This window comes from Zingiber officinale, chromosome 7A (genome assembly GCF_018446385.1).
Source record: "Zingiber officinale cultivar Zhangliang chromosome 7A, Zo_v1.1, whole genome shotgun sequence".
NCBI classification, from domain to species: Eukaryota; Viridiplantae; Streptophyta; class Magnoliopsida; order Zingiberales; family Zingiberaceae; genus Zingiber; species Zingiber officinale.
In genome coordinates, this window is record NC_055998.1 from 135,368,239 (window position 1) to 135,395,462 (window position 27,224).

Below are 27,224 nucleotides of genomic sequence, written 5' to 3' on the forward strand. Positions count from 1 at the left end.
CATAAAAAATAAATCAAGTCAAGCTTGAACACCCCAAAGCTCGGCTCGGCTCGGTTTACAACCCTAATTAGAGATAAGCAGGGAAGTCTTGGCAGGTCAAGAAAGACCGAATGTTAAACATATGAAGATAAGTCAAGTTATAGAGGACCTGATGTTGGGTTGTAATGAATTTTCTTTTAAGGTTACATTTTTTATTTTTAAATAAGTATTTATATTATAAATAAATAATTAATTATTATATAATTGTAATAAATATAATATAAAATTAATAATAGTTATAAAATATTAAGAATTATTTTTAAATTTTTAAATAATTTTAAAAACTAATAAATTATTTTATAAAATAATTTAAATTTTTTAATAGATATTGAAAATTGAATGTGAATTTAAAATAATCTAAAAATAATTTCTCAAAATATAATTCTTAAACATTTTAAATAATTTTTTTAAAAAATTACAAATACATTCAAAAAAATAATTTAAGACCTTCAAATAATTTTATAATTATCTTTCGTCTTTCAAATAATTTTATAATTATAGATTTAGTTTTGAATTTTAAAAATTACTTATTTGTTAAATAATTTTTATAAAAATTTAATAGACTTTCATATAAGATAATATTAAAATATAACATTAATAGTGAGCCTATTTAATAATTAAATTTAATAAAATTAATATATACCCATATTTAATTTTTTTTAAAAATAATTTGAAACTATATTAGCATAGCACAATATGATATCGAAATCGTATCATTCCGATTTAGGACCATATAGACGACCCCACTTAGTAGGATAAAAACTTAATTGTTGTTATATCCTTTTGAAAAATGGTATAGATATTTAAGTCATGACATTGACATTTGTTTTTCTTAATTCAACCTTCATTATTTTTTTTTTTTTTTTTTTGTCAATTCTACCTCTCCTATTCTAGCTAAAAGAACACTTGATATCATTTTTATTGTCAAAACTATAATTACAATCCATGTACTTATAGACTCTATAATATCTAATAAATCTAAATTACAAAAGTAGATTATGTTATTTGCACCTAGTCTTTTTAAGAAGAGACTTGGTAAAAATAGTGTTGAAAATTTATTCTTTAAAAAATGTACATAGAAAAAGTGCATGACATGCTAATCTTCTTAGTTCCTAATTTAGCGAATTTGTGGAGCGCTAAATCATTGGCAACATAGATAGTTCTCTTAGGGCAACCACACTATGGGGATATTTCTCCAAATATCCCTGATCTCAAATATCCTCCATTATGATAGATAGGGATGGGGATATTTAAAAATCACTGGACATAACTCTATGGTCGGTGATTTCTACCCTACGTGGCATTAAAAAAAATAAAAAATAAAAAAAAAGTAAATAGAGCTACCGCTGCAACAGGTGGTGGGCCCTCCCACACGTCTATAGCTGTTGTAGGAGTTATTGTTGTTTTTTTATTTTTTTTTAAAGTTGAATGTTGAAGGTAAGCGTTGTAACGGTCAATTTAATTCAACATTCAGTTTTTAGAGCGTTGGGTAACGGTTTTTTTTTCTTCTATATATATCTCATTTTTTTATTCATCTTTCAACCGAACGGTCTTTTTTTTCTTCTATATATATCTCATTTTTTTATTCATCTTTCAACCAAAAAAATCACTGAGTATCCAAAATTTAGAGGAAAATGGATAGAGATTTCGGTCATTATTTTGGGGACTTATTGAATTCTCCATATATTGACGAAAATTCAAGTGGAGAAAATTTTCAAGTGTTGGATCGAAAAGAATTTAGATATCTCCACAATGACATGATATTGTCCACTTTGGGCCTAGACCCTCATGGCTTTGCTCTTGGGCTCTCCCCAAAATGTCTCATACCAATGGAGATATCTTTCTCTTTATAAACTCATGATCTTTCCCATGTGTTTTTAATGTGGGACTATGTTTGCAACCTTGCAACCCCAACAATCCCCCCCTCAAACAAAGGACCACAGGCTTCCATGTCCGATCCTCGACCCACCAGGTCTTCCTGCCCCTCGGTCCACCCGACCTACTAGGACTTCCTTGCCTAGCCGCAACTAGGACTTCCTGCCTGGTGTCTGGTCCTCTTGATCCGAACATAGGAGCCCCCACTTTCTTTGTTCGAGGTCAATATTGTACTCACATGGCTCAATCAGACCATAGCTCTTGTGCACAGTCGGCGGTTAAACCTTCTGACAGCCCGGGCTCTGATACCAACTGTTGAATCGAAAAGAATTTAGATATCTCCACAATAGCATGATATTGTCCACTTTGGGCTTAGACCCTCATGGCTTTTGCTCTTGGGTTCTCTCCAAAAGGCCTCATACCAATGGAGATATCTTTTTCTCTTATAAACTTATGATCTTTCCCATGTGTTTTCAATGTGGGACTATGTTTGCAACCTTGCAACTCCAACATCAAGTCCGTCCCAATCTACAACCTCCATTTCCATTTCTCACACAACACCCACAAAATTTCCAACCTTTTCCAAACCCACCACCATATTATCATAATTTTTAAAGTTATCCAAATTTTTCGAGTAGCGACCCTCGAGCATCTTTTTATACACGTCCCCCAGAATATTGGTAAAATAACCAATATTTCATGCAAGCTCCATCTCATGGAATTAATCCGCTTCAATCACCGAGGATTCAATCGAATGAATCGCGAAGAACTAGTGTTGATGCAAGTGATAGTGATAAAGGTATAGAAACATCTCATGCACTCCCCGATTCACAATTTACTTCATTCTCATCTCAAATAGGGCTTAACAATATTATTTTCAATCAAACAACTGAGACGGGCAATGCATCGGATGGAGATCATAGCAAACGAACAGTGTGGACAATAGCAGATGATAAGCTCCTTGCAGTAGCCTACACAATCATGAGCGAAGATTCAGTAGTTGGTAATGCCTAGAAGAGAGTCTTTTTGGAAACGTGTGGTCACATACTATAATACCAATCGAGATAAGGGAACTAAATAGAGAACTGCGAATAAAGCAAAATCACATTGAGCTTCGGTGAAAAAGATCTTGAATAGATATAATGGAATCTACAATAAATGGAACAATGATCGACCAAGCGGATGAAGCGACAAGGATTTAATGGTGTGGGCTCATGAAGAATACAAAGTACTTTTAAATCTACTTTCTAATATGAACATGTGTGGATGATTGTGAAAGATAGTCCGATGTACGCTTTTCAATCCTCAGAGTGACGAGCTACAAAGAAAGCAAGGACACTAGAATCATCAGGTGCTTATATTGACTCTTCAAATCCTAACACATCTATTGATGTGGATGATAGAGAAACCCGATCTCTTCCAATGGGACAAAAATCAGCAAAGAGGAAAGGTAAAGAAAGAGTAGGCCTAATTGATAAATTGAATAAGACTATGCAACAGTCAGTAGCACATTTGGAGGAGTATAATAACAATAAGAAAGTGGATCAACTCATCTAAGCATATCAACTCCTCGTAAGGACACACGAGGCATGACAAATGAACAACTTCAGAACCATCTAGTGATATGTGTGCAACTGAAGAAAAGATTGAATATGTAGTGAATTTTTATTTATTTTATTAACTAATTATGGTTTTTAATTTCTATGGTTTATCATTCTATATTTTATTTACGTGATTTGTACTTCAGTATTTCAATTTTGAATATATGAAACATTTATATTCGTGTATATTGTATTATTTTTAAAAAATTTATGTCTGCTTATATTTAAATAAAATATTATTATTAAATTCATTATATTTAATAATTATCAAAATATAAATAAATATTAAAATATATTAAATTAAAAATTGATAAGTATAATTAATTTTCTTTAAATATAACATTAGATGTACAACAACAGCCAAGCCTTATCCCACTAGGTGGGGTTAGCTAAAAGGAACAGTCCGGTGCACGAAGCTCTCGCCATGCAGGGTCACGGAAAAGGATCCATTGTACGCAACTTTACCCTGCTTTTTGCAAGAGGTTGTTTCTAAGATTCGAATCCGTGACCTTTAGGTCACAAAGCAACAACTTTACCGTTGCCCCAAGGCTCCCTTTCAATAAAATTAGATGTAAATTAATAAAATGATAGTGGTGTTAGGATCTCTTCGTACGGCTAGAGAGGGGGGTGTGAATAGCCGACCCCAATTGCTCGCGTTTCTTTCTACAAACTAGGGTTAGCGCAGCGGAAACTAAATGCAGAAAGAAAACAGGAGAAGAAATCAAACCTCTACGCAAGGATGTAACGAGGTTCGGAGATGAAACTCCTACTCCTCGGCGTGTCCGTAAGGTGGACGAAGCCTATCAATCCGTCGGTGGATGAGTCCCCGGAAAACCGGCTAAATCAAACTCCTTGTGGGTGGAGAAATCTCGCCACAACAACAAGCTAAGAGTACAAGAGAATAGCAAGAACAAAATACAACAGAATGTAAACACGGTAGCTTGCCTTCTCGTCGACCGGATGAAGTCACGGACGGATCTGACAAGCAACTCGGAAGCAAGTGATCCGATCGTGGAATGAAGCTCACGCGAAGCGACGAGGAGGAGCTCAACAAAGCTCAAGCACAACAGCTTCGCAGCGGAAGGAAGAAGAAGAAGTAAGAGTGTCTCCACTGTAGAAGCACTCGGCCCTTATACCTGCATTCACCGAAGAAGAAGACTAGCCGTTGTGAGCCAGCGGCTAGTGCCGGACCGATCGCATCACCGATCGATGCTGATCGATCGGTCGTGGGGACCGATCGGGCTCTCTTGATCGGTCCCGGACCGATCAGTGCTTTCAAAGAGTTGCCAACTCTGCATGCCTCGATCGGTCCGGGACCGATCGAGATTCCTTCGATCGGTCCCGGGCCGATCGATGCTTCATGAGGCATCTCGATCGCTTCGATCGGTCTCCGGACGGTCGAAACCTGATATCATGGATCGGTCACCGATCGATCCAAATTTTCCCAACCAATCGACCAATATCCGGTCCACCTTGACCTATTGGTACATCATCTTAGCATCCGGTCACTCCCTTGACCTGCTAAAACTTCCCACCAAATGTCCGGTCAATCCCTTCGACCCACTTGAACTTTCCTCTTCGTGCCAGTATCCGATCACCCTCGATCTACTTGGACTTCCCAACACCGGATGTCCGATCACCCTTGATCCATCTGGATTTTCCCTACGGCTTCACTCACGGGACTTTCACCTAACTTCACTCACGAGGATTTCCACCCTAACATCCCAGTTAGGACTTTCTCACTGGCTTCACTCACCAGGACTTTCCACTGCCTAACATCCAGTTAGGACTTTCCCACTTCACTCACGGGACTTTCACACTGCCTCCAGTTAGGACTTTCCCACTGGCTTCACTCACGGGACTTTCCACCTGCCTACATCCAGTTAGGACTTTCTCGTCAAGCTCCTGCTTGGACTTCTCCGTCTAAGTCTCCATACTTGGACTTTTCGATGCCAAGTCTCCATACTTGGACTTTTCCCGTGCCAAGTCTCCACACTTGGACTTTTCGCGTGCCAAGCTCCCTGCTTGGACTTTTCCAGTGCCAAGTTCCCTGCTTGGACTTTTTCCGTTGCCAAGTCTCCATACTTGGACTCTTTCCCGAATCAGGTCAACCAGGTCAACCTTGACCTACGTTGCACCAATAATCTCCCAAACATTTGTCCCATATCAAGAATACAACTCTTCCACGAGTGTCAAACATCAAAATACAACTCAACTAGGTCAACCTTGACCTAAGGTTGCACCATCAATCTTCCTAAGTCAAACATCAAAATACAACTCGAGTCAGGTCAACTCGAGTCAAGTCAACCAGGTCAACCTTGACCTAAGGTTGCACCAACAAGTGGGACCCATAAATATTTGAGGAGTGAGATATTTGATTGATGATATGGGCGTGGGGACCACAAATATTTGTGAGAAATATTTGATGTTGTTGTAGATGCTCTTATTGAACAAGGTATATCATTTAGTTTTGTAATGTTAAAGCCGAAGTAGACTATACACATTATCCACATATTCTATTTGCAATACCTTTTATTTATCTCCAACATTCGATTGTGCTTACCACATTTGGTTTTTTATTTTTTTCACATTACACGTTTGCCTTCAATATAGTATAGAATCCTAAGGTCAATGTTCTAGTAATATCCGATCCAACAAAATCAAAATTATAAAAGTTGATAATATTTAAGTGTCCATCCTTCTTGTAAAAAAACCCATTACATCGAGTTCCATTAAGATATTGAAGATTTTCGACACAACCTTGTCATGACACTTCATAGATTGTTGCATGAGAAAACTCACAACATTGACTGCGAAATATATATCACTTAGTAACTATGAAAATGTTCTCGCTTGCTAGTCTTCAACATCAGGAGGTTTTTAAAGTCATCATCCTAAAATCATAGCTTATTAAGCCTCTATAGGTTTACACCCATACATAATAATTTCTTGCAAAAGATCCATTCTCATTTTGCAGAAGGATGTTCTGTGCGATAACTTATCTTCAAGAAGATATTTCTTATTGTTCAATACCTTGCAACTTTATCATAAACTTTTATAGAGAAGGAGAATTAGGAAGATGGAGTAAGAGAGAGAAAGTAAAATTTCCATAGAGAAGGATAATTAGGAGTTATTATGGTACAGGGAAAGTTGGCGTAATCTAACTGTGTAGAAGAGGAATCAGATTCAAAACTAAGTTGAGAGAGAGAAAATATTTTATTATGATACTGTTATGGGTTATAGGTTTTGTATTTCTTAGTTCTTAAACAAAACTAACCCTATCTAAAACTCAGGAATAAGCCTACTAGCTGTGTTTTATGAATACTTTTATCTAGTGAGAATATTTAGTTGGAGTTCCTAAGTGACATATCAATTACTATTCTACATACCTGCAGCTGCAGCAGCACGAGGCCAGATTGTTTGCTGAACAACAGATGTATCAGCCATCTCTCCCCACATGCAAACTTCACCACCAAGCACAAGATTCTGTTGTGCCGTATTGTTTATCCCTTCTAATGGCTCATTGGTGTAGAAGTCCTCCCATGGGATATCAAGATGATCAAGATACCAGACACCTTGGTTGCTTACAATACATCTAAAACCCTTCTCAACCACTTCTGGACAGACTCCAGGACCCCACCTGTAAGAAACCAATCATGTACAGACCTTAACAAGAATGAACAGGCATAAACTAGATACACAAGAATGGGAAAACTGTGTGGTAAAGCAACAAACCAATTATGTACAACAGTCTGTGGATTGAGGCTTTTGTTGAATGTATTGAATGTCTCTTCCCTGATTATGAAAAAAAAAGTGAATAAAAAAACTGTGATTAATATTGAAATGTTATTGCCCATCACCTTCTATATTATAGGTGGAATAAAATGAATTAAGAAAGAATAACAAACGTACCAGTTAACAGGAATCCAACCAAGATCTGCAGCTATCTTCTGAGCCCTCAATACAAAATATTGGTATGCTTCCTTATTAGTCATGTTTCGCTCCTGAAGCCTGTACAAAGAGGTAAAAGTGCTGTTAATTTAAATTTGTGAATAATCAATATGATGGATCACTACAAAAATAATCAGGTTTACCGACGGAATATACCGACGGAATAATATTCTGTCGGTAATCTCCGACGGAAGCTAATTTCCATCGGTATTCTCCGACGGAATCTAATTTCCGTCGGTAATATCAAATATTACCGACGGAATTAATTTTCCGTCGGTAAAATGTTAATATTACCGACGGAATTAAAATTCCGTCGGTAATATTTTCCGACGGAATTTGATTTCCGTCGATACAATGATGGGAACTATTTATTAACGGGGGAAAATCAGGATTACCGACGGAATATGATTTCCGTCGATAAGTACCGACGGAATCTAATTTCCGTCGGTAATCTTGAAATATAAATATCAGGATTTCCGACGGAATCTAGATTCCGTCGGTAATTACCGACGGAATTTAGATTCCGTCGGAAATACTTAAATAATAACAAAAGTATCTGGATTACCGACGGAATTTAGATTCCGTCAGAAATTACCGACGGAATCTAAATTCCGTCGAAAATTACCGACGGAATCTAAATTCCGTCGGTAATACCAAAAATAAAATTAGGGCACCAGCCCTTCTCCTCTCGTGCGCTCGATTTCCTCCTCTCCTGCGATTCCGGCGCAATCTCTCCTCTTCGGCGATTCCGGCGCGATCTCTCCTTTTCGGCGATTCCAGCGCGATCTCTCCTCTCCGATGATCTTCAGGTAAGTTCTCTCCTCTCCTCTCCATTTTTCTCCTCTCCGCCAGTCGCTACCACACGGCTGGCGGCTTTGCCGGGCGCTAGCCGCACGCTAGTGGTTGTGTCGGCCGCTAGCAAGCGGTCTATCGCTTGCCGGCGGCTGCTAGCAAACAACCGACAACTGTGCCGATCAGCTGCTAGCAAGCGGTCGTCCAGCTGCTAGCAAGTGGTCGGCGACTGTGCCAAGAGCTTGCAAGTGAACGGCAGCTGTGTCGAGCGCTTGCAAGCAGCCGACGGCTGTGCTGGCCGATGGTTGTGTTGGCTGCCAGCAAGTGGTTTCTACTACAATTTTTTTCTCTATTGTGTAGGGACACAAAATAAACATGGAATATTATATGAATATATGGAGTAACTGATGGAGGAGACAAGAGATGACTTGGTATTTTATATAACTTGCTAGCTAGCCAACCAATACAGAATGACTCAAGCTAGCTAGCTAGTTAAATTGATCCAATTGTTAGTATTGATCCAATCTTTTAAACTAATTAATGGGGTTTCAAAAAATTCAAAATTTTAGTTTGCGACCTTTGTTAATAACGATTATAAGGTTTTCCCTCATGACTAGAGATTTTAGCTAGGATGGGCAGGGTCTTCATATATATGAAAATTGTCTGAAGATGTCTTCAACACATTGGCTAGGAATGTACCATCTACATGATTGATATAAAATGATAATCTTGTCAATGTTAAACCAAATTATGATAAGATTTAATCCAACTTATGTACTTTTGGAAAATATAGTATGCATTAGGTATTCATGGGTGGTTTTTAATTTCTTAGTGCGTCTCTTTAACCCAAAAATTATTAATTAATTAATTAATCAGTTTAATTTCCTTATAGAAAATGAAAATTGTGGTTCAAATTAAGTTGGGTTAATTTGTGCAAACATTATATATTAGTTAAACATTATACTTTTTTAGTGCATTGCTCTCATTTCTTTTCTTGCATATTTAACGAGTGTCATTGTAATGATTTCTAGAGGAAGTCTTTACAGAGTTTTGGAGGGATCATCCTTTTATAAGTAGTTTTTCCTACTTAGTTTTAATTATTAACCTTTTGTTTGTTTGAGTATTTTTGAAAGATCTAATCATGAATAGTTGAGGCATGCATCATTCTTTTTTAGGTTTCAGCATTTCATTATAGTATTACAAAATTATATTTATTATGTTTTGATATTTTAATCTGCACATTTCTAAATATTATATTATTGTATGTTTCAGGAGTTCTTATTGACATATTGATCATCATCGTCGTCGTCATCGTCATCGTCATCGTCATCATCATTTGCTCATTTATATCCAGGTATCAAAATTAGCTATATATAAATCACTACAAAAATTTTATCTTATTCATAAATAATCATATTCTATTGCATTTTACTTTTTGCAGGATTTTTTATTATATGCGGATGTATAATTTGGAGTATTTTCTATCATGGTATGTATTTAAATATCTGATTCTATAAATTTGGATTTATATATGGAAATTTGGATAGTTTAGTTTGTTTCTATTATTGTGATTTGTTTAGATTTTATTTGTTTTAGATGATTGTGATTGTTTTTATTTATATTACTTTGTTTGTATGGATGTTATAGTTTATTTATGTTTGTATGAATTGTATGAATTATTAGGATATATGAAATGTGTTTGTAGGTGTGAAAGTAATTGTTTGTATGTGTTTGTATGGATGTGATTGTTTGTATGTGTTTGTATATATGAAATGTCATCGTCTGTGATGATTTAGTGTATATATGGATTGTAAACAAGTACAAAAAGAAATATAAATTTTTTCTTGTAATTTTTTTTTATTTTACCGACGGAATACCGACGGAATAAGTATTCCGTTGGCAATTATCGTAATGGTTTACCGACGGAAACGCTATTTCCGTCGGTATTTATAAAATTATTTACCGACGGAAATATAAATTCCGTCGGTAATCGCAACTACCAGAAGCACTATTTCCGACATGATTTACCGACGGAAATATAAATCCCGTCGGTAAATTTTACTACGGAAATCCTAATTCCGTCGGTAAATTTTACTACGGAAATCCTAATTCCGTCGGTAATTACCGACGGAATTCAAATTCCGTCGGTATATCTGTTTTCGACAAATTATCTTCCGACAACTGATTTTCCGTCATAATTCCGTCACTAAGCAACTATACCGATGGAATTACGACGGAAAATTCCGTCGGTAAACCTGTTTTTTTTTGTAGTGGATGTCATTTTCCATTTGAAATGAACATGAATAAACGGTTGGAAAGGTAAAACTCTAACAGATGGACGATAGAGTTGGACAGACTAGCAGTTTTGTAACAGGAAAATCTTGTGCCTACTCTAGAACTTTTTGCTTATGAAAAGATGAAAAAGTGAATTAATGGAGAGAGGAAAGCTAGTTTAACATCCACAAGTTATGGAATATGTTGTTTCTAGCATTCAAAAGTTCCAATTGAATTAGTGTGTTTCAGTGGACACTCACATGACAAGAGAGAGGAGATACAATAACTTCATTGAAGAACAATAGGTCTCAAACAATAGGTTGAAGCCATTCATATAAGCCTTCACAATAATCCAAGTCTAATTATGATCTGGACAAAATAAACTAAGTTCAGTTAAGAAAGTCAAATAAAATTTATAATGTATTTCACACCCTTGATCAATTTCTTAATTTTAATTAGTTTATTTTATTTTGCCTCATTCTCTCCCACCAACAAAATAGTGATCCCACCAAGTGAATAAATTTAAAATCAAGATGGCATCTTTCCGAGGCAGATATAAGAAGTCAGCAATCAAAGGGTGTCCTAAAAAAATAGAAAATTCTCACTTGAGGATTGGGTTTTGATTGGAAATAAAGTTTAAAATCTCATTTCAAGTTGGAGTATGGTGGCCTTGCCAAAATGATGATAGACAGTGCAGGTGGAAAATGGGATGTGGATGGAGGAAGAAGAAGACAATGGTAACCGCATATTTAGGGGCAACGTTTAAACATGTCAACCATGATTTGAAATATCGTATCATACAAATCGAAACATATCGTTAGTAAATTATTGAAACTCAATACCGCTCAGCATCAAGTTTCAAAATCTCGAGTTGTGCCATAATTCCAGTCTTTGCTAGAAAATGTTGTTCCAATATCATACCAATGGTCCAATGAATGCGTCAATGATTGATTGGAGGTTAAAGGAGGTCAGAGATAAAGCAAAGGAATGAGACATTATCCATGCCGAGTGATATTGAGTTTCAATAATTTATCTTTCCAGCGTGTGTTGAGCAATATCAAGTTTCAATAATTTACTAGAAAGAATGGAAAGATATGTTTCGACTGTTTCACTTGATATGGTATCAGATTTAAAACCATACTAACACAGACAATGTTTCCTTTCTATGCTTCATCTCCTTCATTCTTCAACTTCAATCCATTACCAGCACCATGCATCGAAACATGAACACGATACCAAAAAAGTATCATTCGAGTCAAAGACTTGTTTTGACACGGCTCAAGATTTTAAACCTTGATGTTAACACTTTGATCCTAGCAAGTATAGGGCGATTTTAGCATCGTATTATGTTGAAATTCACCATGCTTTGACATGCATCAAAATAGATGAATTTAAATAGGTTGTATTCCTTTAATCATCTTCTACTCAGTTTATACAATAATAATATAACTATTAGATAATCAAATAAATTTAAACATATTATACCATATTATTGAAATTAGACACACTTCAGCAACTATCAAAACATGCCAGAAAAAAATTAAATGAGTTTTACTTAATCATCCATCATTTAAACTTTATACATTAATAAGTTTGAATTATAAATGATTTTACTAATTTTTTACTTTAAAGTGAGTCAAGATGAATTCATTTAAGTTTTCCTCCTATAATTATCTTCTAAATAACTTGTTTATTTACAAAACTACAGGTATAAAAAAAGGGTAGAGGTTTCCACTAATATGGGTCCCGAGAAAAGGTTGGACTAGGTCTATTATACGCAGTCTTATCCTGTATTGTAAGAGGTTTCCATGACTCAAACCCATGACCATCTGATCACATGGCAACAACTTTACCGTTGCGCTAAGCTCCCCTTAAACTAAAGGTATAAGAATGCTATAATTAATTGAATTAGAATTTAGAAAAAACAAAGCAAAGCTACAACAAAAAGTAACAAATATTAATATTGTAGCAAAAGGTGGAATCCGCCACCCCAGCGGCTCCACACGGTCGACCCCACGACCATCTATGAGAAAGTAAAACGGGAAGTTGTAGTTGGATAGTGCGGGGAGGGTTGTTTCCTCGGCTTTACCGAGATTCTAACCCTTGCCCTATTGTAGCAACTCTATCTCGCACAAGCCAACTCAACCTTGCCCCAGGAGCACAAATATTAATATTACTGCATACTGAAGTGTGTCAATGAATGTTAAGTATCAACATAATTGGTAGAGTAGAGATAACCAATGTCGATCAATATTGATTTCTATACAACAACAATAAAGTCTTATCCCACTAGGATAGATCCTTCTACGCCATTGGACTCTATCCCCTACTATATGATCATTTATATTTAAATAAATTTTCTCTTGTTTTATTCTTGTTAACCAAGCCTTTTTTTGGTCCTCCTCTTCCTTGTTTGATATACACATTTGTCATAGTTCAACATCGCCTAACTGGAACATTTATTGGTCGTCTAAGTATATATTTGTATCATTTTAAACATGCCACCCAGAGTTTTTTATAGTCAACTGAAAAGTTACATTTCAACTTTACCACTCAGCTCGATACAAAATTTGAGTTGATGAACAAGGCTTCAAATTTTATACTATGTCAAAGTTTCAATCTTCATATAGAATAATGTGGTTACAATGTTGTCTTGTGCCAACATTCAGCAGGCTTCCAAGCATGCATTCAAATGCGTTTTAATCCTATAATCCTCACCCACTTAGCTTGTTTACTTCTAAATACAAGTTCATATCATTTCAATTTAAATTTTGAAGCAATAATTTATAAAATATTACAAGCATTTGTACTTTTTGTACTATTGAATACACCTTTACTAATTCCAAAATAAGTGTCACGCATGGGATGAAGTAACATTTAAAGTATCGTATCATTTATTCTATAAGTTTTGGTACTCTAACAAGATAATATGGTTTCGACATGATATTATACACTCAACATGCTTCAGCATGCATCAAAATATGCCAAGATGAATTTAGATCTATTATATTCCTTTAATACCATTTAACTTAGTCTATTTATTTATAAAATAAAACTAGTAATTAAATAGTTAATTAAATTAAAATTTATTATATTTAGACTTTAGTGGTTCATGTGCCTCACTTAGGAGTCACACCACACATACACTAAAACACCTTAGCACAAATACATTATATAACTTCCTTGGATAGAAGGAAAATCGGTCAATCATTCATTTCCACCTCTCACTTGCAATTAATTTTCCTTTTCCCTCTGTCTAATTCTAGCATTCTTAATATTTTCAAAAGGATTTCACCGAAAAGACAAATCTAGTGATCGTTCATTAAGTCAAAACAATACCTTGAAGAACAAGAGTTTCATCCGAACCAAATGATTCTCTTATAATTAAGTGATTCCAAAGTTACATAACTTTGATGTCACTTCTTTACCTTCTCTTTTAAATCTATATGATTTTGCTGAACAGTCTCTTCATCATAGATGATGTCTGAGATGAAATTGGAGTTGCAAAGTCTGATATCGATTGAGCTCGGCCAATCTCGATTGGAATTGGCCAATTTGGAAAATTAAGGAAGACAAAATCAACAAATAAGTACTAAAACATCATAGAAAGTTATTGACTTTTGAGAAGAAAAAGGTGAAATGAAAAATAAAAGAATAGCATACAATAACGAGTACAAAGTTTCTACTTGTGTTTGCATGATAGTGTTTTCAGTCGATATACCAGCCTTTTTCAAATTTCAAAATATATATACTGAGAAAATAGAAAGACTACGTATACACATCATTTATAGTTCTGACAGAACAAAAGTATATCACAAAACAAGTATCCTAAATTAATTACAGAAAAAGACTGGCATACCATTGCTTGACATGAGGAGTCGAAGACCAACAATCTGTAAGGCATATACAAATACGAGTCAGGTAGTAGAATTCATGTCAGATACCTTATTTTCAACTAATAACTGTGGTTCAAAGGAAATAAAAATAAAATTAATAAAAATGCATCCTTTCAAATATAAAGGATTTTTTTTTGGTTGGAAAGGATCCCTAGACATTTGGGATTTCATCTAGTTAACCGTTTGAGACACAACTCAGTGGCAATATAAAAGAAATTTAAGGATGCAGCACCATATAAATTTCAAGTGAGCAAGACGCTATCAAATTCATTCTTACAAAAAAATTCGAAGATTTTGAGTTTTGCTCAATTCATGAAATAAACTATGAGCTAATTGCTTTTCATGAGATGACTTTTATTCGACCATCAAGAACAATAACGCTCTTCAATCTGTCCTCTAGTTATGTCATGTCTGAGATGACAATGAAGTTTCCCTAACCTATCTGAGATGACGACAAAGCTTGACTTGTTCAAGATGATGGTGGAGATTCCACAACTTGTCCGAGACAACAACGAAGCTTCCAGGACCTCTAGACGGCGTTGATACTTTTGCAAACTATCTAAGATGTTGATGAAACTTCCACGACCTGTTTGAGACAATGAAGTTGCACAAGACTTCCTCGAGCTATCTGAAAATCAACAAGTTCCCCAAGGTGACTGCTGAATGAGGTTAGGTCATTAGAATGTTATGTTTGTTTTCTCCTACTAATCTTCTTCCTTTTCTTTCCACTCCTCATCAATTCCTTCCTCTTAGGTGTTTGTGTTTTCGGCACCATGCAGCAATGTTGGGACAGCACGACATTGAAATATCTTGTTCCAGCTAGGAACTGAAACCTGGACACCTAGCTCAGAACAAGATTTAAAACCTTCATCTTCTTTATTCTTGTTGTGCATCTTAGAGAGTCGTACCTTTCTTTTCTAATTGTGTGATTTCTTTATTTTGTAAAAGCTAAACATTGCTCAATATCCATGCTCGCACAAGACATTTATTTAGTAGTGTGTTAGATAGTTGTCATATTTGTCAAAGGAATTATCAGGTCATTTGCACATTAAAAGCAGGCTAATATTATGTATCATATAGTCAATTAAAGCCAGCGGATTTTATGCATTAGCTCCATTTTAAAGCTGACAAATTACATACATTGTACAGCTTTTATGATTTTGTAAATCTTTTATTAATTAGAATATAGATGTAGATTACCTTTTGCAGATTTGTGTATGATAGTCTAATTATTTTAAAGGCCATCAGCTTGCATGATGGCAATGTAAGCGCAAATCTCCTCAAAGAGAGGGGAGACTCTCTCTACTCAAGTTTTTCATGTTTTTCAGCTCTATAGTATCAAAGCCTCAATTATGAATCCTAACATGCCTCTTGCTCTCAAGTTGAACTTAACCCTAGTTAAGTCCTGGTGGGGAGACTTTCTAACACACCAAACGTAGGCTTCACATATGAAGTACAAGGAGTTGTTGACTACTTCACAAGCCATGGTGTTTGAGCTCTCCCGGGAAGGCGTTATTCCACAACAACATCCCAAGGATTAAACTAGATTTTACGCCCCCCTCGAATCTCCATTCCTATGCAACCATCTGAAGTAAATAGCCGCAATCTTATGGATGGAAGAATTTCCCTAAGCTTTTCTAACTATATGGCAGCAAGTACTAGCTGACCTCCTCATTATAATCAAAAGGATGAAGAGATCCAAAGTGATGAAGAGGAAGTCCGCTCTTTCCACACTCTTGTTGTATTAATTGAAAAGCAACTTGGCATATTCTCTTATCAGGATGATGATCAAGAAGAGCAGGAAGCCTCAACCTCTGAAGAATTTCCTTATATCTTAGTGCACCAACTATCAGAGACAACAACTATGCTCCGAAGAAAAACTTCTGGTGCAACCGGCTTCGACCTGGCTGCTGACAGAACATGCGTCATAGAGCCTAGAGGGCGAGCCTTAGTCTCCCTTGGGGCCGGGGAACTTACGGACGCATAGCCACAAGATCTGGAGCAGCATATAAACTCGGAATAGACGTCGGAGCAGGAGTCATTGATTGTGATTACCGAGGAGAAATCAAAATTCTTATTTTTAACCATTCAGACCAAAAGGTCTGCATTAATCAAGGAGACTGCATCGCTCAAATAATCTTCGAAAAAATTATTCTCCCAAATGTTATACCAGTCCCAATTTTATCCAGGACTCGACGAAGTATAGCAGGATTTGGCTCAACGGATGCAACACCCTCACAAAACTCTACAATATTTGATAAATTATTACCAAAGGAAAAGCACGTCATTGCAGTACTTGTAGAGAAGGAATCCTCGCCAGATGATCCTCTAGAAAACCTTGCAGGAGATGCACGTCCATGGGCTTCTACAGTCCGGTCCAAGGACCTTTCCATAGATGATTCTGTGCCCGAGGACTACTTTCTCGAACAAATACAATACCTTGCAAGTCTTACGGAGCCTTACCCAAAATCTGCAGAAGATGACGCTGATGTTCCCAAGTGAGACTCCTATGAAGATGATGCAGAATCTGAATGGACTAATCCATTCGCCATGGAAGGTGGTGGGAAAGGGGTTACAGAAAATCACCACCTGATAGCATCTAGACTTGAGTATCCTACCCTCAGGCATTTGGAAGAAGCTATGCAAACTAAAGAGCAACAACAAATTTATTCAACAAGCACAGTAATGTCTCCCTTCAGGCCTCCGGAATATACTGCTATGGGACCGCCCGGGTACCCGCCTGCAAGTGTGGATCCCCAACTGTCCAGGCTACAACCTATATATGAGCAGCAACCACCTAAAACAAAATTCAAGAGCGGATATAATAATGAACTATGGGCACTCCCGCCCGCACAACAAGGAGGAGCTATGTTTATTATACCAGAACAATTAGGCCTCTTTGACGATGTGCTTTCAAGGTGGGAATCCATCACAAAAAACCACATTGCAAGGCAAGTCTTTACGGATCCAAGGGATAAGATAGAATATATGGAAAATTTACTTGGAGAAATTGAGAAGATCACGTTGATCCAATGGCGTATGAGCTATCCAGCAGAATATGAAGCCCTAGTCAATATTGGTGATGGCAGATAAGGAACCCAAAACATAATATCCTAAATGCGAAGGGTTTTCTCGTCGGAGGATCCTGCCTAAGGATCCACGGCAATTCAAGATGCCGCCTATAGGGATTTAGAAAAACTCTCGTGCGACAACGTCAAAAATATTATTCAATACATGAATGACTACATGAGAGTTGAGGCAAAGACAGGAAGAATGTACGCAGGGCAGAATTATCTAGAAGTTCTGGGTTAAAATGCCAAGCGACCTTGGAAACAAGGTCAAAGCATCTTTTGACGAAAAATATCCAGGATTAACGATAGGAATAATCCCTAGAGTCTAATTCGCTTATAAATTCCTGGAACAGGAATGCAAGGATGCGACCTTCAAACGAGCCTTGAAGAATCTGTCTTTCTGCAGTCAGATACCTATAACTGGTTACTATAAAAATCAAGGGCAAAAGAGGCCATGTTAACAGTGAGTGAAGCAAAGAATGAGGCTTTTGAATGCTTGTATCGACAACTTGATACAAAAGAAGGGAAAAGAGATATCTACAGAATAGCTTAAGCGAAAGAGAGAAAAATAATAAATCTTACTCAAACAAGATGCATTAAAGATGAATCTAATAGAATACTAGTTAAAGATGAAGAAATAAAGGAACAATGAAAGAAGTATTTTTATCACCTTTTTAATGAATTTTTAGGTGATCAACTTAGCTTAGGAAACATAAGTAGGTTAGAGGAGTATTAAAAACTTAAATTTTATTAGAGAATTCAAATTTGAAAAGTAGAATAGGCGCTAAACGAGAAAGCGATTACGTTAAATGATATTCCAATAGAGATATTGAAATTCTTAGGAAAGTAGGATATCAAATAGCTTATGAAGTTATTCAACCTAATATTAAAAATTCAAAAAATATGATCAGTGGATGATAAGTACTCTAGGCCCTATATAAAATAAAGGCGACGTACAAGATTTTGCAAATGACAAGGGTATTAAGTTATGAGTCAAATCACGAAACTTAAAAAAAAAAAGTAAAAAAATGACAGTTTAGTGCACAGAACTTTCACCAATTGTAACGACCCAAAATTCCTCATTACGAGTCCTAATAGTACGTAAAAATATTTAGAAATGCTTTAGAAAAATTCTAGAGATTTTTAGAAATTTTTAGAGTATTTTTATGCAATTTTTGGAGGTCGTTTGGTATTTTTACTAAACGAAAGAAGTTTCGACAAAAAAATGTCCAAGCAGAGATTCGAACCCGAGACCTCCGGCCGAACCAAGCTTTAAGCAAGTTCGGCTGACCAAGTGTGCAAGCAGTCGTTGCTGATTAAAAGAAGCATGAAATATATTTAAGTAGTAGAAGTTGATAACAGGAAATAATAGGAAGAAAAAGGTTGCAGCCGAGATTTGAACCCACGAGCCAAGCCTTGAGCAACGCGCGGCGGACCAACTGTTCCAGCGGGCATTACAGATTAAAGAAGGAGAAAAATCTATTTAAGCAGTAGTTAAAGAATAAGAGATAAATTGGAATAAAAAGGGTTCGGCTGAGGAATCGAACCCGCGACCCTTGATTTTAGCAAAGCGCAGCTGACCAAGTGTTCGAGCGATGCTGATTAAAAGAAGGAACAAAATTTATTTAAGTAGTAATTAATAAATAGGAAATAAATAAGAGAAAAAGGGTTCGGCTGAGGAATCGAACCCGCAACCTCTGACCGGGGGCAAATCCGGCGGACCAAGAATGCAAACGGACAAATCTGTTTAGAAAAGATAGAAAAATTTATTTAAGGAGTTAACAGAAATATTAAGTTATAAAAAGGGATAAGTTGATGCTCTATTTTCCCGTGACTTAAACCATTCTCTCTTTCTCTTCTGCGTACGATGGCGGAGCTCGGGCAGAAAACAAAAGGGAGTTAGGGCATCGTCTCCGGCGGCCGGCCAAGGTCCTAGAAGCCCTTTTTGTTCGGTTGTGAGTCCAAGAAGCAAGGTAAGTGCTTCCTCACCTGCAGTAGAGTAGTTTCGGATTCATGTGTTCTTGATTTCCGACGCATGTCGCAAAGATTAATGATTTTGAAGATTTCCTGCCGTGAGTTTCATAAAGAAGATGAGAAGAGGTTTTAATTAATTTGAATATGTGGTTTAGTTTATTCCTTATTGTTTGATTGGTGCTGCTACCATGAAACTAAATTTAGTTCATTTAGATTTGGAAAGGAGTAAATTGTTTTGTTATGCAGTGAGCATGAGACAAATATCATATTGATTAATTTATGGGAAGAGAATGCATAAATTTAAGGGAATATTAGATTCAGAAAAGATGATGATCAAATGTTGATGACGTAAATTAAGAATGGAAACTTTACTTTCAGATTTTTGGTGGAACTTATAGTGCACTTTTTATGTAAGATTATAGTGCAGAATTTTGATTAAGCTTATAGTGCAGAATTTTGATTAAGTTTGTAGGCAGATTTGATTAAGCTTATAGTGCAGAATTTTGATCAAGCTTATAGTGCAGAATTTTGATTAAGCTTATAGTGCAGAATTTTGATTAAGCTTATATTGCAGAATTTTGATTAAGTTTGTAGGCAGATTTGATTAAGCTTACAGTGCAGAATTTTGATTAAGTTTGTAGGCAGATTTGATTAAGCTTATAGTGCAGAATTTTGATTAAGTTTGTAGGCAGATTTGATTAAGCTTATAGTGCAGAATTTTGATTAAGCTTATCGTGCAGAATTTTGATTAAGTTTGTAGGCAGATTTGATTACGCTTGTATGCAGATTTAGTTTCAGTACAGTTTCAATAAGCATTTCAGTATAGTTCTATTAAGTATTTCCATGCAATTCTGTTAAGCATTTTAGTGCAGTTTTGTATGAGACACCTTTTTATTAGAGGTATTAACAAGTATAAGAAAGATAAAGAAAAGAAAGAAAAAGGTCAAGGCCTTAAGTAGATCCCAAAGTCAAGACTTTAGGGATTTTGGCACACAAGGTGCTCGTTAAAATGCTGAGGCATTATATATTAGAAGTATTAAAAGATAACAAGTATTTTACTTTTATCAGTGACACTGTGCTGAACTCTCAGTTGTCCTTGGGTTGGGCTCCCATAGTCGTCCCTAGGTTTAGATAACCTAATAAACCCTACTAGATTCGAGACTAGCTACCTCGGGTCTAGTTAGGGATGCGCGCATAGCAAGTACAGTTGCCGGGCCCAAGAGAAGTTGATTATTATTTTGAAGTATTAAAGTATAAATTTTTAAACAAGTAAAACAAGCTTCACATAAGTTTAAAATCCAGCAAGTTTAGTTCTCCTTTATGCTAGCGTGTTTGTTTAGATTTGCTTTACATGTTTAGCATTCCAGTATGCCTTGTTTCGTTTGCTGTTAGATGAGTATGAGTAGTATTTCTTTCTGAGCATTCAGTTTTAGATTTCTTCCGGTTACATGCATATTCGAGTTTTGTGAGTTAGATAACGCTTACTAAGCAATTTTGCTTATAGATGCATTTTCCTCTTACTGCAGATAAAGGAAAGAAAAAGCTATAACAAAGGAAGACGACAAGGAAGTGCGGATGGATGTGTGATGCCTGGACTATAGAAGCCTTGGGATTTAGCATAAGAATTTATTAAGATTATTTTGTATTTAGACTATTGGAATTGTTCATTCATGTTGATGATTTTATTCATAGAATGATTTTATGTGTTTAGATGAGTCATTTAGTCTTCCGCTGCTAGTTAATTGTATGTTTTGAGTTCTCCGAGAGTTTTAGAAATTACTATCAACATGTGAACAAGGATAGTTAAGTAAAATTAGTAGTCCAGTAGCGCTCCGCCCTCACAGTCTAGTAGTGAGGAGGGTGGGGTGTTACACCAATACGGGTCTAATCTTATCCTGTATTACAAAAGGTTATTTTCGCAACTCGAACTTGTGACCACAAGGTCACACTACATCAACTTGAGTATTGCGCCAAGGCTCCTTGTCAAACTTTAGAAAAAGAGATGGAAAAAAAATTAAAGAAGAAGATCAAGATGATTGAAAATCAATTTGAACTCATGCCTAAAAGGTTAACGATAGAAGTTATACATCTTCTTGCATTATTGATTGAAAAGTATAAAGAAAAGAAGCAAGACTTACATATAGTATTCATTGATTTAGAAAAAACTTATGTCAATCTCGAAGAAAATTATGGGAAAAATTCTAGAAAAAAAAAATATTAACATAGTATATATTGAAATAATTAAAGATGAGTCTAGAGGAAAATTATGTGAAGAATTTTAAAAAAGAAAGATATTATCGTAGTGTATATTGAAACAATTCAAGATATGTATGAGAATGTAATGGTAAGGGTTAATTGAAGTGTTTCATAGGTTATATCAAAGATCAACTTTAAGTCCATATCTTTTTACACTAGTCATGGATGGACTCACTAGACACATCCAAGACACATTATCATGATACATATTGTTTGCACATAACATTGGTTTAGTCAATAAGACATGTGAATGTGTAAATGTTAAGCTCAAATCTTGGTACAAAACACCAGAAGTAAAGGTGTTGGGCATAGTAGAGTAAAAATAGAATATATGAAATAATCATTTTTACAAAAGAATAGAGTTGATAGAGATATTTTACATAAGATACAAGTAAGATGATAGACATGGAAGTGTTCTTTTTGTGCTCATAAGGTACTTCTAAAGATTAAAGGGAAGTTTTACAAAATGAAGTTAGATTTAATATATTATATGGGGTTGAATGTTGCGTTATGAAAATAACATACAAACAAAAGATTAGAGTTGCAAAGATGAGAATGTTAAGGTGGGTGTGCAGACATACGAGGATAAACCTGATAAGAAATGAGAACGTTAGAGAGAAAGTCGAGCTTGTGCATATTTATGAAAGGCTATGAAAGATGCTTTTAAAATGGTATGGCCGCATACTTAGCGTCCAATACATGCCCCAGATGATGTGAGATCGTGACAAATACACACATTAATAGAGGAAGAGGGAGATCATAGAAAACTTGGTTAGCAACAATAAAATAAGATAAAATTCATTTAAATATAGATGTAGATATAGTAGGAGATTGAGCTCAATGGAGGAAGAGGATCTATATAACCAACCATATTTAATGAGATAAATACTTATTTGTTGTTATTGTATTCTAAAGATGAAGTATTTTCAATTTTCAGCCTTTTCATGCACATATACAAACTCAATTTCTGTCAATATCAAAATTATTTGGTTTGAAAATGGGTATTAGTACATGTTTCATTTATTCAGAATTTCTGCAAACCAATAGCATAATTTCTCAACAATTTTTCCCTGCAACCTCACAACAAAATGAGGTAGTTGAAAGAAAGAATCGCCACCTTCTCGATGTTGTCCACAACCTTTTATTAGAGCCACTTGTGCCCTCTTGATTTTGATGTGAAGCTCTCTCCAACACATCAACAGATTGTCTTCTCCTTCATTCAATCATGTTCTCCTTTCACTTCAATTGTTTGGTCATATCCCAAATTATTCTAACCTTCATACCTTTGGTCGTGTCTTATGTTCATCTTTCTCTCGTAGCTAAAATCCATTCAATTTTCTTTTCTAGGACACCAGAAGGTTTTCTTTGCTGTGATCCCAATTTGTGTAGTATTCAGGTTTCTCAAAATTTGTTTTTTTAAATCAGTATATAATTTTTTCACTTACTGTGATCCACTTTCTCCTTTATTTCCAGTTTTTCTTGGTTTTGTCATTGTTTACTCACTCTCTGCAGATCCCGCAGCTTGAAGTCTATCATACTATATCAACGACACAAGTCCAACACATCAAATGACACTTCTACATATCCAGCAACCACACGTCATCCACTCAGACACAATCCTTCGTAGAACGCCAGATAGGTATGGTATCACCCCTTCTTTATCCTCGATAGCCACCTTGTCTTGTATTCCTATTCCCACATCTGATAAACAGGCAATGGAACATGAGTGTTGGCAAAAAGCTATTGAAACAAAAGAGAATTAGAGCTGGGTATTATTCCATACCCCCTATCAGTGAAACCTCTTGGTAGTAAGTTTGTGCTTTCTATCAAGCTTAGTTCCAATGGATTCATAAATAGCTACGAGGCTCGGTTAGAAGTCCTTGGCAACATGCAAGAGTATGACCTAGACTACAATGAGACCTTCACACCAGTCGGCAAGATGACCACCGTATGAACATTACTAGCCCTTGTTGCATAGTCTTTATATCAAATGGATGTCAAGAATGCATTCTTACATGTTGATCTCAAGGAAGAAGTTTACATGAAACTTCCCTATGGCATGCTGCTTCCTTGCAAAATAAACGCTCTTTGTAGGGAAACATTTCAGTCCACTCTCCTTGACTTTTCATTTACTAAAAGTCAGTATCTCTCCCTTTTCTACAAAATAAAATCTAAGAGAATAGTTTTCCTACTTGTTTATGTTGACGACACAGTTAACACTGGTTCCAATATGGAGGCTATCTTTGAAATTCATAATTTGTTGCATACTACTTTCCACATGAAAGACATTAGTCAACTCGCCTACTTCTTAGGGTTAGAAGTGCATCATCAGCCTCAAGATATCTTCTTGAATCAACACAAGTATATCTTGGATTTGGTTTTAGTTAGCTGGACTCACGAACACTATATCTGTTGACACTTGACACACTTAAGGAAATTAATGTAAAATATCAACATGACAAAGGTAAGCTCCTTGAGGACCCTTCTTTATATTCGAAGTTGGTTGGTAATCTTATCCATCTAACCATCACTCAAACAATATCTCATGTTGTTCATACCATTAGCAAGTTCATACAAGCACCTCGGCATCTTCACCTATCCATGTCCAACGCAGCATTAGATATATCTTTGGCACACCTAGTCATGGCCTATGCTTTCCTACTAGTTCTTTACTCCAACTACAAGCCTATAATGATGTTGATTAGGCCAGCTGCCCAAACACTAGGAAATCTACTGCAAGATGGTATACATTCCTTGGTGATGCTCTTATCTCTTATAAATGCAAGAAGCAAGACATTGTCTCTAAATCATCTATTAAGGCAAGTACCATGGCATGTCTATTACAAGCTGTGAGAACATTTGGTTGTGTGGTCTCCTTGCACTGCTTGGTTTCTCCCAAGTTCAACCTACTCCGCTACATGTTGACAACACTAGTGCCATCTAAATTGTTGCCAACTATGTCTGCCACAGACACATGAAGCCCATAGAGGCCAACTACCGCTCTATCCAGGAGGCATGTGATTGCCAAGTTGTCACTCTACCACATATCTCTACAACTCTACAGATCGTGGATATTTTCACCAAATCCATAACATGTCAATGCCATAAATTCCTTTGTCAACAAATTTATACTTATAGATCAATTTGAGGGGATGTCAAAGGAATTAAGTAGTCATTTACAGTGCAGATTATATGCATTAGTTGCACAATGACAACACATTTATGCATTAGCTGGTTATTTAAAGCCAATAAATTATATACATTGTGCCATGATTTAAAATCTTGAGCCGCACCGAGGTATCGATCCCTGATCGGAACAATATGATTTCGGTATCGTATCGTACCGACATAGTTTCGATATTTTTTAAATATAAGATATATTAACTAAAAATAAAAAATTTAATCTACATCTTTTAAAATAAAAAATAAAATATTTTTTAATATATATATATATAAAATTAATATGATAATTTTATTAGACTTTAATTAAGCCTATTTGAATTATCCTAATCAAAGGTAGGAGTTGATTAAAACTATTTATATAAGTTAATTAAATTAAAACCTTCCCTCGACCCCCACCCTATTCCGGCTAGTGTGACATGTCTAGACTCATTGTTGGGCCCGCACGTTGCCTCCAAAGGTGTTGTCGGGCGCACGCGACGCCTTCGGATGCATCACCGTGCCCTAGTGATGCCTCCAAACACATTGCCAAAACAGCGCGATGCGTCCAAGGGGTGCACCAACACTAGAGGTGTTCCTATGTCGGTGCAAGTCCATGAGCGAAATGAAATATTTTGCCCGTATCAAACGAAACGAAACGAAATGAGATTTTAATCTATGCATTGTACCATGGATTAAAATTTCATTTTATGCCAGACAAAATAGACAATTTACCATTCCGGTAGCCGCTCGGCATCAGCACAACCAATATCGTGGAGTGGAAGCCTAATAAAAATATTCTATTAATTTAATATATATATATTTTTATTTATTTTAATTATAAATATATATAATAAAATATTTATTTATTTATTTACCATATTAACAAAACCATCCCATATTTTTCCTTTTTTAAAAAAAATAATTTATATTTGTGTTTTTAATTTTCAAATATTTAGATTAATTTTTTTTATTTTTAATTAATATATTTTATATTAAAAAAATATCGAAATTATATCAGCACAGCACGATACAGTACCAAAACCGTATTGCTCCTATCATAAATCAAAACTCTAATACGGCTGGAGATTTTAAACCATGCAATGTACAACTTTTATGATTATAAATCTTTTATTAATTAGGATACGGTTGTAGGCTATCTTTTGCAGATTTGTATATAATAATTTAGCTATTTTAAGAGCAAAAAATCAGCTTGTATGATGGGGATATAAGGAGAATTCTCCTCGAATAGAGGGGAAATTTTTCTGCTCCAAGCTCTTTAAGTTTTCATCTTTTGCTGCTTATTACGACCCTAGTTTTCTTTCTTTTAATAATTTAATTTTTATGTTTTTCACTTCAACTATGCCAAACAATTTAAGATTTGTCTAATGGTGATTATATTTTCTTTCCATTTTACATCTTAAGACAATAATAAGATAATTTCTAATGGACAAAGAATTGTGGATAAATCAAATAGAAGCCTTGAACTGTTTACTTATGCTTAAGCAATTGTTCCTTGAAGAAAGCAATACGAGAACAAAATAACGAGATCCTCTATAATGCTAAAATTTCTTCCAAATCATTTGTTTAACTAAGTATGATAGTAAAACGTTTCATAAAAGTGCAAAAGCTATCAAAAGATACACAACAAGCAAACTGACCAGTATGGACTTCATCTCCCCCCAAGTGAAAAAGTTCAAATGGAAAGATCTTTCTCATATCTGCAACAGAACATCAATCAAATGGTCAGAAATAAAATTGAAAATCTTCAACTTTGTAATATTTTGAATCCATGTAAGACACTCCTCGTTCAGGAACTAGAAGATAATAATAAAAATTAGGTAGGTATGATATACCAGTAGCATTCAAGTAAGCGACCAAATGTCCAGCATGGACTATGGACAGACTAGTGTGTCCATGCATGCTACCATGATCCTTTACATAAGGATCTCCAGAATTCCCTTAATTAGTATTTGCTATGCTAAACTTGAAAAAGTGCATTCTTGATGTGAATGATTTGAACTACACAATCTCTGTTCTCAGAGGAACAGAGTAACTTTCACTTGCAGCAGCAAGTGGAGTGTATAACAGCAAAAGAAACATAGTTCCAGGAAACAGGGAAAAGTAGTAAATAGAAAAACAATCATAATATAGGCTTAGTACTACTATGAGTTTACTGTATCATGCTCCTAAAATCGGCTTCAAAAAGCATCATCTCATTCCTCTAGTGTCTTTTGCATTGTGAAAAAGATTGGCGCTAATACATGTTATTAACTTGCCATGTAATTTAAAGATTAAACTATTTTTAATATCGAAGACTCACTAACATACCAAGA

The 27,224-nt window shown here is 35.5% G+C and overlaps 1 protein-coding gene across 1 annotated transcript in view; it reads right to left on the minus strand.

Moving 5' to 3' along the window:
- Nucleotides 1–27,224, minus strand: part of LOC122002717 (beta-hexosaminidase 1-like) — a 59,532-nt gene that overhangs the window by 3,905 nt on the left and 28,403 nt on the right. Inside the window, exons 10-14 of the mRNA XM_042557990.1 lie at nt 26,550–26,609; nt 14,392–14,425; nt 7,428–7,526; nt 7,251–7,310; nt 6,905–7,155 (exon numbers count right to left, since the gene is read on the minus strand). Of these exons, the coding sequence (XP_042413924.1) occupies nt 6,905–7,155; nt 7,251–7,310; nt 7,428–7,526; nt 14,392–14,425; nt 26,550–26,609 (504 nt within the window). The remainder of the gene's footprint in view (nt 1–6,904; nt 7,156–7,250; nt 7,311–7,427; nt 7,527–14,391; nt 14,426–26,549; nt 26,610–27,224) is intronic.